At 38.2% G+C, this 20,985-nt stretch overlaps 2 protein-coding genes across 4 annotated transcripts in view; one reads left to right on the top strand and one right to left on the bottom strand.

Annotated features, from left to right (window-relative positions):
• The first annotated feature begins 766 nt into the window (after positions 1–766).
• LOC125463419 (angiopoietin-related protein 5-like) lies at positions 767–15,048 on the top strand. Its single transcript, XM_059654769.1, is given in 6 exon segments — positions 767–779; positions 4,353–4,453; positions 12,595–12,715; positions 13,602–13,766; positions 13,769–13,786; positions 14,750–15,048. Coding segments are annotated over 6 exon segments (717 nt in total).
• A 1,971-nt stretch (positions 15,049–17,019) lies between these two features.
• Positions 17,020–20,985, bottom strand: part of tubgcp6 (tubulin gamma complex component 6) — a 52,830-nt gene continuing 48,864 nt past the window's right edge. For all 3 annotated transcript variants that reach the window (XM_048554264.2, XM_048554263.2, XM_048554266.2), the window contains one exon: positions 17,020–17,597. In XM_048554264.2, coding sequence (XP_048410221.1) covers positions 17,506–17,597 — 92 coding nt within the window. In that variant the 3' untranslated portion in view covers positions 17,020–17,505. The remainder of the gene's footprint in view (positions 17,598–20,985) is intronic.

Genomic DNA, 20,985 nt, shown 5'->3' with positions numbered 1-20,985 from the left:
GCAGGGCTGGTAGCATGATATGGGGAGGGGCCCTGATCTATGAAGAAGGTGTTGACCATCATCTAACGTTTGGGTCATGAAGGGAAGAAGGATGGTCAGCAGGAGCTGGATCCCATTGACAAGTAATGCTCCAAGACACCAGGAGGAGAGAAATAAAAGAACAATACACGTTCTGCATTCAAATCATTTTCTTAAAAATGGAAGATATGTTACATTTTAGTTGGTCTGTAATCAGTTCAACTTTAAATGTGATACAGTAAATGAGATCATGTTCAAAATTCAGTCACTCCACATATTTGAGTTTATGTATTACAGTTCCTGTACTTTGCGAGTACGTGCACATTTTCTGGACTTTAATCCGGATACACAGGTAATACTCTGGGGAGTGGAGTTTAAATCCTGCCACAGCTGATGGTGGAATTTGAATACGATAAAAGCAATCTAGTCTAATGATGACCATGAATCTATTTTTGATCATTAGAAGAAAGCTATCGGGTTCACTAACATTCTTTGGGGAAGGAAACTGTGATCCTTACCTGGTCTGGCCTGTATGTGACTCCAAACCCACAGCAATGTGGTCGATTCTTAACTGCCCTCTGGGCAATTTGGGAGGGGCAATAAATGCTGCCTAGCTAGCAACACCTTCATCCTGTGAATAAAAATAAGAATACACTGCAGTAAGCAAAGCATGGAGTCACTGACTGCAAGTGTTAATTTGGAACTATTTAGCTAAAACTTTAACAGTCTAAAAATATTTTGACGGGGTATGAAATTGGAAGGTATGATAATTTCTGAGATATTATTGCTTGCTGCAGCGCATGTACATGATGTAAGGCATTCTATGTCTGGAGAAGGCTGAACCATCTTTGTACATGACTAATGAAATGTGGGTGGCGCAACATAAAGCATGTTACAAACATTAACGCAATTGAGGATCAATGTCAGGAATAAAGCTGAGCAGTATCATTGGTCCTTTCCCGTTGAGTGCTCCACCATTCAGTGCAGTAGGTAGAACTCATGATTTGATTGATGTCCCTCTGCTGCCCTCAGTTGGTTTAAAATCACCATGTTCCTTTCGGTGAGACTGTGAAGGCTGGTCATAGATGTACTGAGGACGACTGTATCAGTTTCTGGCTCAGTTATGATTAACAAGACACTTGTATTTTCCTGCAATGGGTAGAAGCTTCAATCATTCTTCTGCAAGTGTTAATTTCTACAGACTGGAGTCTCCCAATCATGTGAACATTGGAGATGATACAAAACAAACAAATTATCTTCATGTTTAAGCTTTCTCTTCAAGCCAAGCATGAGTGAAAAACTTATGAGTATATCCTTGGGAGCCTGAGACAGCTGTGAATCACGGATCTATTCTGTGAATTATTACAGCTGGTGATTCTTCAATTTATTTTATTTGATCAGTGAATTGAGTTTATGTTCTCAGTCTTATTTTACACTCCAATTTAATTGTATGGATTTTAATGGAAGGTCAAGTAAACATCAAGTTAGTATAATGTTCATCAATGTTTCAATGCAGAAAACAAACCTTACCTATTTTTCATAGCTATCGTAAGGACCTTTGTGGAGTTGAGATTAAATGTTCAATAAGTAGTTTCTCTATCATTTTTTGTATAAAGTGAGAATGAGAAAAGTCTCTTGTGTTATACTACTTTGAGAGGGAAAATGCTCACGACCAAATCACCAGGATGTAGGAGCAGTGACTAGCAGCCATTGCACAGTCTATCTTACAGCACGTACCTGCAACTGTATTTTCCAGAATAATAGTTGATATATCTTTACAGTGAATCTGCTGAGCAATCTTGTAATATTCTTCAAATAGTCCTACTATCTCTAAATCAATGTTCTGTTCTACTTGCCTTGTGTACGTTTGTGTTTTAAAAAAAAGAACTGCAACAACTTGATTGAAACATAGTTTTTGTAAGATTATAGACAGAGACAATAGACCTTCCAAGTGAATTTTAAACATGAAATCAAATAATTAGTGTTTATCAAAGGTCAAATTAACACATAGGTAACCCACACAAGCATTACACAGGATATTACTGGGAAGAATGAACCTAATAGCAAGTTGAACTTAGTCCCTATCTTTCTTTTGCTTCCTGTATTTGATTTCATCCAAATTCTGGTTAAAATTTCAACCCATTAGCTGTACCAATCCACAAGCATATGCATTCCATAATCTCTGGATACAAATGTGTACCAGTTACTAACCAGTTATCTAAGACCACACCAAAGACTTATTTTCTAATATCTATTGTCTCAAAACTAACAGTCTGGTGTTTAAGATTTGGAAGGCCTAAGAAGTATTATGATGTCTGGCAGCATCTGTGAAGAGAAATGTCAATGTTTCAGGTCCAGTGACCCTTCCTCAGACCGGTTGAGCTTTATCAGCAACTTCTGTTTTTTTCTTCTGATTTTGTTTTTTTTCAGTCTTTAGAAGTATGATTATGGTTGATTATGGATAAATTTAAGTCTAAGGTAAACATTGTGTGGCCCCACCTGGAAAACAAGTCCCTCTGATCTCAGTTGAAAGAAATACTACCCCATTTGTGGCTTTGTAATTCTCAGCTTTTAATTATAGAACTAATATAGGATGGAACCAAGTTTAAATGCATTTTGGTGCCAGTGGTGTTGCTGAAAATCTTTTGATCTTTATCTCTAGCAATGTATAGTTTCCAATTTGTTGGATTACAATAACTAATGTAAAATCAGATTTGATTTTCTTGAAGTAAGTGAGCATCTTAAATAGTAACAATTCTATATTGGTAGATTTCAATGCTTTATGTTTGGGTGAATAGGTGAAATTCCTGAAAAGCATTGGTACCCTGTTAATGAACTAATCCCATTTCTATGAAGAAACTTGGTCAGTTGGAGTACATACTGAGTTGCATGCAAGTTCTCCAAAATAATAGATCATTGTCAAAAAAAATGGGTAAAGCTTCCTGAACCTCAAATCCAGAGAGAGTTGCAGTCAATTGAAAATGTAGACAGTGCTGCCAATTTTTTTTGTACCAGTCAGAAATTCTCTACAAGCCCAACATGTTTTAAACTTCTCTGGCAGCTCATTTATATGTGTCATTGCAACTTTGTGTATAAACTTGATAATCTCGTGGGGCTCTTAGACTCATTCATCCTCGTTCGAAAAGTCCATTTCTGATATTGAGTATGAGAAGAACATTAACCCCTGTAACTGATACTGTAGTTACAAGAGTGATTAAAGAGCAGTCAACATAAGGGTAGATCTTGTTTCACAAATAGGCTGCAATTTTAGATGGTGTAATTTAGCTGGTTCTTATGGTGTGTTGATAGTGCCCCCACCTCCGGACCAAGAGTCCTGGGTTCAAGTCCCATTTGCTTCAGAGGTGTGTCACAATGTGCCTGATCAGGTTGAGTAAAAATATCTATAACTGAGTAGATTTTAACAATTTTTTTTTTAAAAGAGACTTACAAAAGCATAAAGGAATGGGTTTGGACTTTTTGAAATTAGTAGCTGACTAAATGAATCTATGATGTAGAGAGCTGTTAAAAAAAGGAGTGGCACATAGTCCAAGAATTGACTTGGGGGAAATTAGTTTCACTGAAGTTTATTTTGGAATTTTACTCCTACAACTTTTAAACTGTCATCACAGCGAACCAACTGGCAACAGGCTTTCTTTTTTATTAAGAAATTCTTCCCTCTTTGTATGTTACTCACGGATAGGTTCTCATTCTGTTTCAATACCATTAAGTGTGCAAAGGTCATGCAGTAAAGCCATAGTTCCAGAATATCACAACCATCTGAGAGATTATTTTTAAAAAAATTTGCTTTAAAAGTTCAGCCAAGGTTCTGACATACTTTCAGCACTGCACTGAAACACCAACTGAGAGTTAAAGGTCTTATCTTCAGAATAGGACTTGAACATAAAATCTTCTGTTTCAGAGAACATAACGCTACCATTGAGAAAAATCTCTACCTTGGAACATACATAATGTTCTCTGTAACAAAGGTAACAAATTGCCTTTAAGGAGTCAGTTTTCCATTACCAAAGTACTTTTGGGCATAGCAGTGTAGAAGTTACAATTTAACCTCGTTGAGACAGACTTCCATTGCTCTAGGAAAGTAAGGAAGTTAATTCAGATAGTCCTATCAAAGATGGAAATAAATCTTTACATTTTGAGGATACATTGTGTTTTACAAAAAGAAAACACCATGAATCTTGTTTCTTTAATACCATTTTGTATGATTGTATGCTTCTATTCAGAAATGGTGTCTATTGTTTTGAACTAACAAAGCGTTTTTGAAATGATACTTGAATACTTTGCTCTATCTGACAACTAACTGTATTTTCTTATAGTGCATCAACAAAGAACAATGCATCCATTGATGCAGCCAGAAGCCATCTTCCTAAATATCGCAATATTCCTGAGTCCTTATTTCCAACTAGTTTACTCCATGGTAAGAATTCAAAACTCACTTTATTGTACTCATTCATGTTAAGTATTATTCCTTTTTAGGTAAATAAATAACCTATTTAAATAAAATCAAACTGATAAAAGTTACAACAGATATTAACTTGTTGGTAGATCAATTTTTTTTTAAAAAAGCAAATCACTTGATAAAATCTGCAAGAAAATTGCAGGGTTGGTGAAATTATGGATTAGAAATACCAAATATTGCAGGTAGTCAGTTTAGATTTAATAAATATTACAGATTAAGATTAATTTTATAGTTGCATTCTAAGGGCAATAAGATTTCACCTTTCCTTTTGTACTAACCTGATCTTAAAAACTTTGCAGTGGTGGTCAATAATTGGAATTGGCTTCTTGTTTGTATTAATCCAAGCACTGAGTGATGGGGTGGGATATCAGGAAAATGAAAACCAATGTCCCAAGATTACTTAGAGGGCTGTGGAGAGGGTCTGGAGAATAGGATTAGCAAAGTAGCTCTTTTGGAAGCTGGTGCTGACACGATGGATCAAATGACCTCCTGTACTGTAAAAGTCCGATTCTAAGAAGACATCTATTACAATAGCACACCCCATGTTTGATAGCAATTGAACTGAATACGCAGCTGCATGAAACAGATGCGTGGAGAAATTTCTCAGTTTTCCATTCTGTAACACATTTCTCAGAAAGCAGGTATTCTGTTCTAGGTGCTAAAGTTCTGTAACTTGCATCCTACTGATACATGTCAAGCTGAGGTAGTAGTCTATAATCTTAGAAGCATTCCAATCTGCTGTTGATTACTTCAGCACATCATCTTCCAATTTGAAGGATCCGAATTATGAAATTACTTTTCTTCAGAATCAAATTTTTCTTGAGCAAACTAAAATGGCTTTCAAAATGTGTTTCTATAATGATTTGTGTCAATTTTAGAAATACTAAAGAAGTGCATTAATAAATAAATAAGTACCAAGAAAGGCTCCATAAACAATATAAGATTATATACACAAATAACATTTAATCTGCATTAAAAGCTTCCTTACCTATTGAACATTCCCAGTTTACATTTCAGAAGACACAGAAGCAACAAGAAGATAACCCTCTGTCAAAGTTTGCAAAATTCTCCTAGGTGTACACTAAAATATGATTCATGAAACCTCTGCCAACATAAAGTTGAATAAATGCAGACTCTTTGTATGCATAAGACTACAGTCTATTGGACAGCCAACCAGTGGGAAGGATGTGAATGTCTCCATTCAGCAGTTTCCTATGTGTCAATGTAATCCTCAGGTTAAACCACAACCAGTTGGTTGTCTCTCTCGCTAATGAGAGAGCAGCCCTAAGGTCCAGTAGGACAATGGCAACTTTACCTTTACCTTGGCTACAATGATCAGGTCCTGGCCTAGTGATCATACTAAAAGCATAAAGGAAACAAAAAGATGATCAGAAAAGCTTATTATCTTTTAAAGTTTGAACTAACAATGATGAACAGCAACTAGATTGTTTCACAAAGTCCAATGGTTAAACTTATAGTTCTATTTAATGAACTGCAATGAAAATCCACCTCCTAAATTTCACAGACACAGCCACAGCGTACCAATGAACGTATAGCTACAGCATTAGAGTGCTGTATGAGCAGAAGGGTCTAGGCCCGAAACGTCAGCTTTTGTGCTCCTGAGATGCTGCTTGGCCTGCTGTGTTCATCCAGCTTCACACTTTGTTGTCTTGGATTCTCCAGCATCTGCAGTTCCCATTATCACTGATGCCCAACTGTGGCTAGTTGGATAAATAGCAGCCAACGTTCTCTTTTCCTGACTAACTCCACAGGGCTCATGTGATCTAAAGTGCTGGAGGAAAACCACAAGGTAATCTAATAAGAAGCTCTTCAACAAGATGCATTTTACTGCAAGATAGCAGTCAGGTACAGATTGGGACTTTTTAAAATTGGAATGTAGGCGGTTGAGAAGCAACCGTGCGGAAGTTTATAAAATAATGAGTGGTATAGGTTAAGTTAATGGTAGGTGTCTTTTCCATAGGATGGGGGATTTCAAGGATAGAGGTCACATCTAAGGTGAGAGGAGAGAGATTTACTAAAGGACATAAGGGGCAAATTTTTTACACAAAGGGTGGTTCACGTGTGGATTGGACTTCCTGAAGAAGTGCTTGCAGATTCAATTACAATGTTTAAAAGACATTTGGGTAAGTACATGAATAGGAAATGTTTGGAGGAATATATGCCAGGAGTAGTAGGTGGGACTAGTTTAGTTTGGAATTATGTTCAGCATGGACTAGTTGAACTGAAGGGTCTGTTTCCATGCTGCATGACTGTTGGAAAACCTAAGATAACAGATCTGTCCTTTTCAATATCCTGAAGTGTTTTCTGGGTTTTCCCCACTCAAGTCTTTATGAATAAATCAGATTGATTCAAGCTTAGTCCATCTTTAAACAACCCTTTCAGAACCTTAATCAACAGAGATTAGGCAGGCTGTCAATTTACTTCAATGTCGTGAGTTAAGCAAGATCACAGTAATTGCTCGTGCTTTAGTCAGATCTGTATTTTCACACAAGGGACATCTAAATACCTTTCAGTTACTTTAACTGAGGTTATATTAGTGCATAGTCGGCATGCTAAGGCAGAGAAAGAGTCTCACATGGGGAACTATGGGCTCTGAAAATGATGTGTAATTTTCAGCACCTATGGTCCTTTTTTCTTGTGTAATCTTCCCTTACAGGCTGTCCAAGCTCTTTTCTCCCTTCTCCTAGGCTTTCATTAATACCCAGGTGGTAGACTCAAAATTCTGCCCTGTATAAGCTTGCTTCAAAACTCTACATCTGATGCTCTATCACTAGATGCACTAACATTCAAGTAATGAATGTAATAAAATTCCCTTCAAACCCATATTAATCATAAGATCATAAAATGTGAGGCTGGATGAACACAGCAGGCCCAGCAGCATCTCAGGAGCACAAAAGCTGTTGTTTCGGGCCCGAAACATCTTGGATTCTCCAGCATCTGCAATTCTCATTATCACTTAATCATAAGATCAATGTGTTTCACTTCAAAATTAAGACCTATTTCAACGTTTCATGGTTGAGTAACGTAAGTGTCCGATTGAATGCTTGTTACAAAGGGTGGCAACATTGCTTCTGCATGAAAATACTTAGAAAATAAACGACATCCAATCCTGGAAGTACATAACAGATAATGTAGTAATTTGAAAAAGACAGATTAAACATTTTAGGTTCAGACATTTTCTCTGAATTCTTGTACACATAATGATGAGCCCACCCATCCTATTCTGTTTTAGTTCAGCTAATCTGATTATGAGAAACATACAGACTACCTAACTACTGCAATGCTAGTTATCAGTAAAGTAGGATAAGCCCTTGTGCCTATATCAGACTTCTTTTTTAACCAGTTTAATTTTCTTTTAGGAAAATCAAACGTTTAAAGCTTGTGACAGTGTTGAATGCAAGGTGGAAGGTATTTAAGCAAACTTTCTCATACTACAAGCTAATTTGTTTTAGAGACATTTAACGAACACACTATATAAACAATATTTTAATCTTCCTGGCATCTGCAGGTTTTCACATAAAGCTTTCCAGTTAAAAGCACCTGAAATAAATCACCATCTTGCAACCTACCTGCTCAGAAATTTTTCTAACAATATTTCTTTTTATTTATGTTTAATAAATCTCTATATAAAAACAGAAAGCAAGAAACTGTTCTAACATTGTTATTGGTAAGTTCTCACTTGTTTGGACTAAGATAAAAATATATCATTGAATATTGTATGCCACATCTCAATTGCTTTTGCTTCTTACACTTTTTAATCTCCCACTGTGTTTCTTTGCATTTTCCACTCTCTGACCTTAGAAACCATTCAATAAAAAGCTGAACAGAAAATGGCCATGAGTATTTTTCTCAAGAAGTAAGATCACAAACTTATATTTATATTGGGAACAGATTAGAGACTGTTTGTTAAGCTGATTCCTAGGATAAGGTAAATGTCTTATGAGGAAAAGTTGAACAGATTCAGCCTATACACATTGGAGTTTAGAAGGAGGAATGCTATTCCTCTTAAACATTAGATTCTGAGAGGAGTTGACAAGGTAGATGGTGCCTGCTTCCTCGCATGGTAGAATTTAGAGTTAGAGGGCAGCGTTTCAAAATAAGGGATTGCTCATTTTTACTGACATGAGAAGAAATGTCTTCTATCAGAGGATTGTTCACATTTAGAATTCTCTCCCACAGTGAGCAGTGGAGGCTGGGTGTTTGAATATATTTAATGCCAAGTTGGACAGATTTTTAATCGGTAAAGTTGATGGTTATTGGCACATGGAGCAGAAAGTGGAATTTAGTTATAATCATATCGGCCTTATTGAATGATGGAGCAGGTTTGATGGGTTGAATAGCCAACACCTATTCCTATTTCCTATAATCACTCTGCAGGTCTGTGTAATAACATCTCTGAACAGATTGATTAGAAAAATAGATTAAGTAAAAAAAGTACTACTCAAATGAACTGTTAAATGCATGCAACACCTTTCCTGTTTTTGTAACAAGTTCATGGAGGTTAGGAAATTAATTGAGATTAAAAAATCTTCCATTCATACAACGTCATTGTAATCTTTTATCAAATGAGTGGGGTACATTTTATACATCTGAGTATTTGTAGGTTATGTGATGTAAAGTTGAAATATTAACTGGAGAGACCGATGACAGTGCTGAATTATCTGATTCTAGCTGTGGTCAGTATTGGGCAAAGCACCTGGTTATTCTGCCCAATTGTAAAATGTGCCCAGCAAATGCAGATAAGACCAGCTCCAATTCATTATTCTTGGGCAATTCACTTATGTAATCTCATAGGTGAAGAATCACTGCTTGCAGGCAATAGATATTGACAAATGATTATATTTGTAAAATGATGCAAAAAGCATCAGGGACTGAGGACAATAAAGAATAAAACTTCTTACACCCCTATTTTCTGGCTTTGTAAGATCTGTTTTCCTTGATGCCGAGGCATACAAGGTTATGGTCCAATTACGGGGAAATTAGCTTAGGATAGCTAGGTGGTTGTTTCTTGCCTGGTGCCAAATTAATAGGCCTTTTGCTGTGCTGTTTACTACTATGACTGTATGTTATAAATACAAACACCCGTGAAAACATTGCATCTTAAGTCAATTTTTTCTTTAAAAGCAGAAAATTCATCTTGTAATTTACATATGGTATGCAATGAAATTTTTCCTTACCATAACTTGTATGGTGCTCAGCTGTAATCTGCATCAAAATTCATATAGTTAGCTTTCTATTGAAAGTATTCTTCGCAGACCTGATCATGATAGCAGAACTTTGAAAATCTCATCTTGAAGGATATGATTGTACACACATCAAGGAGCTATTTCCCAGCGCTTCAAGTGATGTCTATATGATTCAGCCAATAGGAAAATCCAAGCCATTTAAGGTATTTAATGATTGAATATAGACACTAATATTAAAAATCTTGTGATCTGGCAATACTGCACTTCATTGTTTGCTAGTGTATCTGAAAAATGTTTTTTTTTCAGGCTAATTATTTGTGCAATAGAAACCTGATTTTGTGAAATTAGAACAAAATGAAGACTGAGTATGGGGAAAAAAAATCACAATTGGAGAATGGAAATTTATTTCACCCCAGATTAATTAGATCACAAAAGAGATTGTGAAATTGTCTCTATCACTAAGGCCATTGAACAGTTAAATTGACCACTGTCCACTCATTATAATGTTTATTAAAATGCTTGGTTTCAAACGGGAGCAATTTTAGTTGACAGACCTCCCAATCATTGGGATCACTTAGCCAAATTAGAACAGGTTTCCAAATCATATACACATACTTTAGAGTTGTCTGAGATAGCTAGTTATATTTTTTTTCAATTAGCATTGTTTATTCAAAAGTGTTACTTCGGTAATGACATGATCTGAAACTAACCAAAAACACTATGTAAGTTTTATTCATGGTATTACAGATTTGAAATGTTTTTAGGTGTCAAAGCTAGTTAAACCATGAAAGTCTCTCTTTCGTAGTAATAAACATCACACTAGGATATAAGTGATAATGGGAACTGCAGATGCTGTAGAATCCAAGATAAAGTGTGGAGCTGATGAACACAACAGGCCAAGCAGCATCTCAGTAGCACAAAAGCTGACATTTTGGGCCTAGACCATTCATCAGAGAGGGGGATGGGGAGAGGGAACTGGAATAAATAGGCAGAGAGGGGGAGGTGGTCTGAAGATGGAGAGAAAAGAAGATAGGTAGAAAGGAGAGTATAGGTGAGGAGGTAGAGAGGGGACGGGTCAGTCCAGGGAAGACGGACAGGTCAAGGATGCGGGATGAGGTGGTAGGTAGGAAATGGAGGTGCGGCTTGAGGTGGGAGGAAGGGATGGGTGAGAGGAAGAACAGGTTAGGGAAGCGGAGACAGGCTGGGCTGGTTTTGAGATACAGTGGGGCGAGGGGTCGAGCTGGGCTGGTTTTGTGATGCAGTGGGGGGGGAAGGGGAGATTTTGAAGCTTGTGAAGTCCACATTGATACCATTGGGCTGCAGGGTTCCCAAGCGGAATATGAGTTGCTGTTCTTGCAACCTTCAGGTGGCATCATTGTCTGCTTGTCCACTCCACATTTCCCTCTAACCCCACCACACCCGGCACCTTCCCCTGCAACCGCAGGAAGTGCTACACTTGCCCCCACACCTCCTCCCTCACCCCCATCCCAGGTCCCAAGATGATTTTCCATATCAAGCAGATGTTCACCTGCACATCTGCCAATGTGGTATATTGCATCCATTGTACCTGGTGTGGCTTCCTTTACGTTGGGGAAACCAAGCGGAGGCTTGGGGATCGCTTTGCAGAACACCTCCACTCGGTTCGCAACAAACAACTGCACCTCCCAGTCGCGAACCATTTTAACTCCCCCTCCCATTCCTCAGATGACATGTCCATCATGGGCCTCCTGCAGTGCCACAATGATGCCACCCAAAGGTTGCAGGAACAGCAACTCACATTCTGCTTGGGAACCCTGCAGGCCAATGGTATCAATGTGGACTTCACAAGCTTCAAAATCTCCCCTTCCCCCACTGCATCCCAAAACCAGCCCAGTTCTTCCCCTACCCCCACTGCATCACAAAACCAGCCCAGCTCGACCCCACCCCCCACTGCATCCCAAAACCAGCCCAGCCTGTCTCCGCTTCCCTAACCTGTTCTTCCTCTCACCCATCCCTTTGTCCCACCTCAAGCCGCACCTCCACTTCCTACCTACCACCTCATCCTGCCTCCTTGACCTGTCCGTCTTTCCTGGACTGACCTATCCCCTCCCTACCTCCTCACCTATACTCTCCTCTCCAACTATCTTCTTTTCTCTCCATCTTCGGTCCGCCTCCCCCTCTCTCCCTATTTATTCCAGAACCCTCTCCCCATCCCCCTCTCTGATGAAGAGTCTAGGCCCGAAACGTCAGCTTTTGTGCTCCTGAGATGCTGCTTGGCCTGCTGTGTTCATCCAGCTCCACACTTTGTTACACTAGGATATAACATTCTTGTTTTGCATTTTTCAAGTTGCATAAGTCTTATGTCTTGGCAATTAAAATTATGCAACATAACAACTGAAATGAAAAGCTCTTTGGTGCAGTAAAGTGTCTTTACCTCTGAGCCAAGAAGCCCACATTCAAGTCCCAGCCACTCCGGAGACATGTAACAACATCTATGAACAAGTTGATTAGAAAATATTTAAAACATCTGAAGTAAAGCTGTACTTGGATTTAGTTATAGTACTGTATATGTCCATTCTAGTAAAAAAAAACTGTGGTATCTGAAGTTGTTATCATTTGTTGTTCCTTGCTAATTTTAAATACAACATAGTGTAAAAACACTGGTTTTAACACCCTGACAAGAATTTGCATCATGTTTAGTCCAAGGATATCAGACAATTTTAAAAATATTTTATCCTAACTATTTGTCAGTAAAACATTTAGGATTTATCACTTTCTTTATGTCTATGAGTTAATGATGCTTAAGTCTGGTTTACATACTGAGTCTATTTTGAGAAGACATTGCAAGAAATTCCTAGGACATTTCTCCTACAATATACTGTAGAATTTTTATTATTGCAATATACATTATAGGTATTTTGTGACATGGAGGATAATGGAGGTTGGACTGTACTCCAGATTAGAAATGGTTTAGATTCCCTGAATTTTCAAAAAAGTTGGGCTGAGTACAAGAAGGAATTTGGACATCCAAGCTGTAAGTATTCTCAACTTCCAAAACAGTTACTACTTCTTTGATTCACTGCTGTAATGGTCACCTGACTGTCTTTCCATTACCTGCTAGAACTTGCACTTCATCCAGGTTTTGCTATCAATCCCCTGGTATTTCATCATCATCATTGAGTATGGATCTTTCCATGATGCTCCTTCCCTAATCTCCATAGCTTTTACTAACCCTTACCAACTCTCATGGGGGCAGAAGTGATAGATTTTGATCAAATACGTTGGCACTAAAAATATCACCGACGCATGCTTGTGAACTGCAACAATCTTGTACATGCAAGCAGTTGCTACCGAAGAAGGATTGAGCAGCATTTTTTGAGAGACATCATCTAGCATCAAACACAGGCGATACATGACATACCTAAATTTAGAATGTGGCCTCCAGCTGAGAATCCTGTACTCCCCTTTCTTCCTCTTGCAAATCATCCTACTCTACACATATTGCCTATCTTTATGTTTCCAGTCCTGTTTATTTTCAACAAGAAGGTACAAGGTAAACACGGTTCAACACAAACCTTTATAACATTAAAAAAAATCATTTCTGCAGAAGGCAGACAAGTTCCTGCACACTACGCTTCAAACAACTCTGAAAAAGCTCTCGAATGAGTACAACTGCAACAACAGCCAGAAGTCATCCAACCAGTGGGAAGATTTGTGATTTTGCAATTTGTAGAAATAAAATTCTTAAGGTCTAATAGTTTTATTAGAAACTACAGGGAAAAAAAACATTCATTTCCTTTGTATATCATTTCGTAAACTGGAGAACTCCCTACTCATGTCTATGAAGTATCAAAACCCAATACAAAAATGCATTAAAAATGTTTTCTGTATAACTTTTGCAAGTTTCTTCAATTACAAAGGTGAGCATTGGCTGGGACTGGAAAACATTTACTCATTAACTAACCAGGCAGACAAAAAAATTAAACCTTGTGTAGAATTAAAGGATTTTGAAGACAACAATGGACATGCAGAATATTCTGAATTCTGGATTGACAATGAAACAGAATTTTACAGACTTCACCTGGGAATTACTCAGGAAATGCAGGTATAGACATGTTTGTTTTGGCACAGAAGGCTGTGGATTCATGTCAGAGTTTAGAGCTTGAGCACTTGATTTATGCTGACACTCCCCTTGTACACTGGTGTAACCTCTAGCATGGGCTATTAAACTAAGGTTTCATCTGTCATTGATGTGGATGCTGAAAATCACATGACAAAATTCAGAGCTATGGACCCACCAACACTTCCCCTCTATAAACATCAAACTATTTTGTCATGACATCACTATGTTTTTCAAGCAACAAGTGACATTTCAAAATGGTAAATTGGTTTTGAACTGATTATAGAATCTCTACAGTATGGAAATGGGCCATTGGCCCAACAAGTCCATACTAACTCTCTAAACAGCATTCTACTCAGGCTCACCCCCCTACTCTATCCCTGCTGATTCCATGGCTAATCCACCTAACCTTAACGTCCTGGACATAATGGCCAATCTGCCTAATCTGCACATCTATGAGGCAATAGTGATAACCACTAAGCCACCATGCTGCCCCTGATATTAGACATCCTGACGAAGTGATGAGATGCTCTTGGCAAAAATATATTATTTGCGACTATTTTAAAACGCCAATTCCAAAATGCTATTTATTCAGACAAGATATTGGTAACGTCATAAAGCTTTTAACAATTTTTACAATGCATCAGTTCTTGGCATTGCTGTCTAGCCAAATATCTTACAAAATTATAAAGGAAAAATGTTTTATATTTCTAAAATCTAAATAATGAAAACTAGCGTACTCTTCTGGAACCAAGCAGGGTTTTTAGAAGAGTTCATAGGTTCCAAGTGGTTATGCTTCAACCTTTCTATAAAAAACAATTTTAGATATCCAATATTTTTAGTTGTTTTAACCATAATACTTGTAGTGCAATAGTGACTATTCACATGAGTGGAGATGTCAATGACTGCCTAAAGGCTGACAGTAATATCACTTGTTTTTGGGCTCAGGTGATGCTTTCAGAGGATCAGGAACCCCAGAAGATGATCAAAATGGTCACATGTTCAGTACTTATGACCAGGATAATGATGATTGCAAACCTTGCATCTTTGGTGACATGGCAATTGAAAGTTGTAGTGCTATGCTTGGTAGTGGATGGTGATTCAGTCAATGTGGAATGGCAGATTTAAACGGGGATTGGCATTCCATAGATAACAATATTGGCTGGCTGTCTGGACTAAATTGGAAAACCTGGAAACAGGTGCCGTATTCATTCCAAGGCAGTAAGTTAAAAGTTAGATCCGTGTAAATTTGTTAATACAACTAGTGGGTGACTTATATGAACAATAAAACTTACATTGTTCCATGTGTTACAACTTTTACCTAATTCTTGTTATCCAAGCAGATTTTAAATAAATGTTACAAATAAATTGTAAATTCATGTATGATTAAAATGTGTAATTTAAATACTTTGATTTAAAGTAAAACAAGTTCACAAACAAAGCAGGGAATACTGGTTATACTATGCAGGTGAGGCAACATCTATGAAGGAAGAAACAGAGTTAATGTTTCAGTTTAGTGGCATGTCATCAGAAGTTCTGAATATAGGTCATCAACCTGAAACATTAACTGTGTTTTTACAGATCTTGCTTGATCTATTGCGTATTTCCAGCATTGTGTTTTTATTCAAAATTTTTAGTATCTGCAGTATGTTGCTTTACATTTGAAATTTGTGGTACAGTCTCACAGATATAACTTGCTGATCGAGTAAGAACAATTATGGCTAACAGTTGCTAACATCAGTGCTTTGCAAAAATAAAGAAATACAGAAATCAGACCATGTCTTCTAGTTTGAACACAAATTATTATCAAAGCTTCTCCATCTGGTTTAGATTTATTAATGGTAGCTCCAAGGTGGGTATCAGCTTAACCTGTTCTGATAAAATGATATCACAGGTGTAAGAGTGGAAGTGATAATATCTATCAAGGTAGTTTTCTGCTCTTTTTCTTGGACAATTGCACTTAAGTAGTGCTACAATAAGGGCTGGGCAACAACCACTGCCAAACAAGAGATAATTAAAGTATCTCCTCACGACACGACATTACCATCGCTGAATTCCCTACCATCAACCAGACATATAAATACTGTGGTTACAAGAGCAAGTCAGAGGCTCTGAATTGTGCAGTGAGTAACTTACCCCCTGTCTCTCCAAAGTCGACCCATGGTCTGCCAGGCATAGTAAGGAATAGCCTGGATGAGTGTCGCTCCAACAATACTCAAGAATCACACTTCATCCGGCAAAAATCAGCTGTCTCAGTTAGCACCAGAACCACGACATTAAATGATCATTCCTTCCAGCAGCTGACATTTTGGCAGTAACGTGTGGCATCAACATGATGCACTATAGAAACTCACCAAGGGTCCTTCTAAACCCATGATCTCTCCCACCTAAAAGAACACTGACAGAAGATACATGGAAACCTGCATATTAAATGAAGAAGTGGTTAAATGCCAATCACTGGCAGAGCAAGCCTTCAAATGTGCATTAGTTTTTCCACTTAACAGCCAAAATTGACACACTGGTAGACTGGCTGCACAACACCTCTGATAACACTAATATAGTTGGGGGCACTGACAGATGGATAAACAGTGGGCAGACAGCCTACTGATTTAACATACTCTTCACCCTCAAACTAGTCAGCAGGGGAGTGTTAAATCCAATTCTAAGAACCACTTGGCACTCATTATGTTAAGAATTGGTCTGATTTCTTTCATAATTTTGAAATGGTGCTTACCCAAAGAATGCAAATTTTTAAAGATTCTTTGTAGAATCTGTGCTTTTGTTCATTTAAGTGAATCAAAGGTAAACTGGCCTCAAATAAGTTCTGTTCAGTGCATACACTAATTAAACTTTATTTTATCACAATTATTGGGAGGCAATGGCCTAATGGTATTATTGCTGGACTGTTATTCCAGGGACTCACGTTCGAATCCTGCCACAGCAGATGGTGGAATTCGAATTCAATAAATATTTGGAATTAAGAGTCTAATGATGACCATGAATCAATTGTCAGGAAAACCCATCTGGCTCGTTAATATCCTTTAGGGAAGGAAACTGCCACCATCCTTACCTGGTCTGGCCTACATGTGACTCCAGACCCACAGCAATGAGGTTGACTCTGAAATGCCTTCTGGGCAATAAACGCTGCCTCACCAGCGATGCCCTTGTCCTGTTAATGAATGAAATAAAAGCCACACGTTGCATGGAAATCTGCATTTTATTTATGAAATGAATTAAGTTTCTCTGACCCAGGTAAATCCAAGATTGATTGGGAAATGAATCCATTATTGTTTGGAGTGTGATTGTACTTTTAATTTTAAAATTATTCAACATGACAAAGACTTAAGCTCATGTGAAGATATGCAGCCTCAAAATACACTGTTTTAATTGCAAACAATAGCTGACCACTAAATGAGAGCATCAAGCTTCATTCCACCGTGGAGCACATACAAATGCTGCACAGTAAAACATTAAATATCCTTGTATCTGCATAACTACAGCATAAAGTTTACTGTAACACTGATTTTTATATGGCACAGATATAAAAATATATACATAAATACAAATGGACAGATGCATAATTTAAAAATTGCTAACGGTTGAAATTTAACAGGCATTAATAATTTACTTCAAGTTAGATCAATTTTAATTTAAGTTTGATTTCCAATAACATAAAAGATGAATTTCTGAGAACTACGTAACAGTTAAACATCCAAATAATAATTATTGAAATTAATCCTCAACAGGAAATCCTCAAGATGTGGCTGATATCCCCGATTGACGAGTTTAGTCACAACTGGAGAGGGGAAAAGGAAATCAGTTTAAAAAAAACAAAGTCTTTGGTAGATAAATTGTGAGACTCTACTTTTCTAAACTAGAACAGATTAACCAATAAATAGAAGCACTTAACATTTACTTTTAGAAAAGTACAGAAAAGTTACATATACAGAAATTTAACGTCTAGCCTCCTTTGGTCAAGAGTCACAAATGCAACTTCAACACTGGCTGGTAGAAATACATTGATAAAGATTCCAAAAGCAACACATCAGACTAACACCGGATCTTCCAGCACTTCATATATTGGAACTGATTTCAGATAGCATCTACAAATTATTTTGCAATAAACAAATCAGGTATTGTAGTAATGGAATATGTAAATCAATAAATGAATAGCTTTGAAAACATTTCAACTCATCGCAAAACAGTTACTACTACATATGGAAGATTTGAAAATTACACTGTTGCATCTATTGTATTCACTCTGTCACAGAACCACTAACTGTCATGACAATGGTTCCTGCTGCAAATATCTTAACAATGTTTATCATTTTAAAAAGATTCTTTCATGGTGATGTACCTACAAAGATCAGAAAACAAATATGTACGTGATGTAAGGAGTATCATTATTGATTTTGGATTTGACTCGTGATTCTACCAACCTTTGGGCACAATGATACAAAACAGAATTGTGCACATCCCCTCCATGTGCTGATGAATCAGTAATCCTCCATGTTGAACACTTAGAGGAAACACTAAGGTTGGTAACAGCACAAAATGTACTTTGGGCGAGGGATCTCAATACCTACCACCGTAAGTGGGTTAGTAGCAGCACTACTGATCAAACTGTACGGGTCCGAAATGACATTGCTGCTAGATTGGATCTGTGGCAGGTGGTGAGGGAACCAACAAGAGGGAAATAAACATACTTGACCTCATCCTTACCAACCTGCCAGCTGTAAATGCATCTATCTGTGACAGTATCAGTAAGAGAGACCTCTGCACGGTCCTTGTTGAGATGAAGTCCTGCCTTCACCGAGGGAATAATCTCCATTGTGCTGTTTGGCACTATCAGCATGCTAAATGAGACAGACTTTGAACACATGTAGCAACTCATGACTGGACATCCACAAGTGCCATGGGCCAGTAGCAGAACTGTACTCCAGAAAAATCTGCAATCTCATGACCTGGAGTACCCCACACTCGACCATAACCACCAAAGCAGGATCACAATAAAAACCGAATGAACTGCGGATGCTGTAAATCAGGAACAAAAAATGAAGTTGCTGGAAAAGCTTAGCAGGTCTGGCAGCATCTGTGAAGAAAAAAAAAATCATAGTTAACGTTTCAAGTCCGGTGACTCTTCTTCAGAAATGTTCTGAGGACGGGTCACCAGACTTGAAACGTTGACTATGATTTTTCTTCACAAACCAGGGGATCAAGCTCAGTTCTTTGGAGGTCACAGGAGGGCATCCAGGAGCTGTACCAGACATAGCTACAAATGAGGTGTCAACCTGTGAAACTACCAAACAGGATCTCTTGTGTGCCAAACAGTATAATCAGCAAGTGATATACAGAGCTAAGTAATATCACACAACCAACACATCAGATTTAACAGCAACAGTCCTACCACAAATAGTCAGTAATAGTGGTGGACAATTTAACAACTCACTGAGTGAGGCAGCTTCACACAAATATTTCCATCCCAAATGAAGGAAGAGCCCAGCACATCAGTGCAAAAGATAATACTGAAGCTTTCGCAACAATCTTCAGTCAGTGCCAAATGGATGATTTGTCACTGCCTCCTCTAGTGGTCCCCAGCATGACACATATGAGTCTTCAGCCAATTTGATTCATTCCACATGATATCAAGAAACAGATAGAGGCACTGGATACTACAAAGGATATGGGTCCTGACAACATTCTAGCAATAGTACTGAAGACATGTGCTCCAGATCTTGCCGCTCACCTAGCCAAGCTTGTCCTGTACAATTATAATTCTGGCATCTACCCAATGATATGGAAAATTGGTGTGTCCTGGAAAAACAGGTATGTCCTGTAAATAAAGAGGAAAAATACAACCTAACCAATGACATATCCTATCAATCTACTTTCGATAACAGTAAGGTGATGGAAGGTGTCATCAATAGTGCTATCAACCAGCACCTGCTCAGCGATCCCCAGTTTGGGTTCCACCACCTCACTCAGCTCCTGACCTCATTACAGCCTTAGTTCAAACGTCGACAAAAAAAAGCTGAATTCCAAAGGTGAGGTGATAGTGACAGCCCTTGACATCAAGGCTACACTCTATCAAGTGTGGTATCAAAGAACTCTAGCAAAACTGAAATCAATGGTATCACTATTGGTTGGTGTCATACCTGATCCATAGGGAGACAGTCACGGTTATTTCAGGTTAGTCATCTCAGCTCCACAAAATCTCTGTAGTAGTTCCTCAGTATAGAGTCTTAGGTTCAAGCTGCTTCATCAACAACCTTTGCTTCGTCAAAACGTTGGAAGTTGGGTACGTTTGTTGATGATTACACAATGTTCAGTACCATCTGCAGTTCCTCAGATACTGAAAGTCCATGTTTGAATGTAACAAGATCTGGACAGTATCCAGGTTTGGACTGACAAGTGGCAAGGAACATTCACACCACACAAACACCAGGCTATGACCATTACCAGTAAGAGACAATTCAGCCACTGCCACTCGACATTCAGTGGTGTTATCATCACTGAATTCCCCACAATCAACGCTCTTGGGGTTACTACTGAGAAATTCTGTTGGAACCGCCACACACACACACAGTGGTTTCAAAAGCACGTCAGAGGCCAGGAATACTATTGCAAGTAACTCACCTCAGCCTGTCATCATCTACAAAGGCACAAGTCAGGAGTGTGATGGAAAACTCCACAATTGCTAAGATGCATGCAGCTCTAACAACACAAGAAGCTTGACACCATGCAGGACAAAATAGTCTGCTTGTTTGGTCACGTCCACCAACATCCACTCGCTTCACCACTGATGTTCAGTAGCAGAAATTTGAAGATCCTCAGATAATACCTTCCAAACCCACAATCACTTCCATCCAGAAGGACAAGGGCAGCCAATACACAAGAATACCACTACGTGCAAATTCTCCTCTCAGCCACTCACTATCCTGAACTGGAAATATATCATTGTTTCTTCACTGTCTTTGGGTCAAAATCCTGGAATTCACTCCCTAATGCCATTATGGGTCAACCCACAGTAGGTGGACCTCAGCACTTCAAGATGGTAGCTCAACAGCACCTTCTCAAGGGCAACTAGGGAGAGGCAATCAATACTAGCCAGGCATCGATGCTCACATCGCACAAATGAATTTTTAAAAATCATTTACCCAGGACTATTTATTTTTACACGTACA

The sequence above is a fragment of the Stegostoma tigrinum genome, chromosome 25 (assembly GCF_030684315.1).
Source record: "Stegostoma tigrinum isolate sSteTig4 chromosome 25, sSteTig4.hap1, whole genome shotgun sequence".
In the NCBI taxonomy this organism is placed as follows: Eukaryota; Metazoa; Chordata; class Chondrichthyes; order Orectolobiformes; family Stegostomatidae; genus Stegostoma; species Stegostoma tigrinum.
The sequence above is the reverse complement of the archived record's forward strand: the minus strand, read 5'-3'. Positions and strand labels throughout refer to the sequence as shown.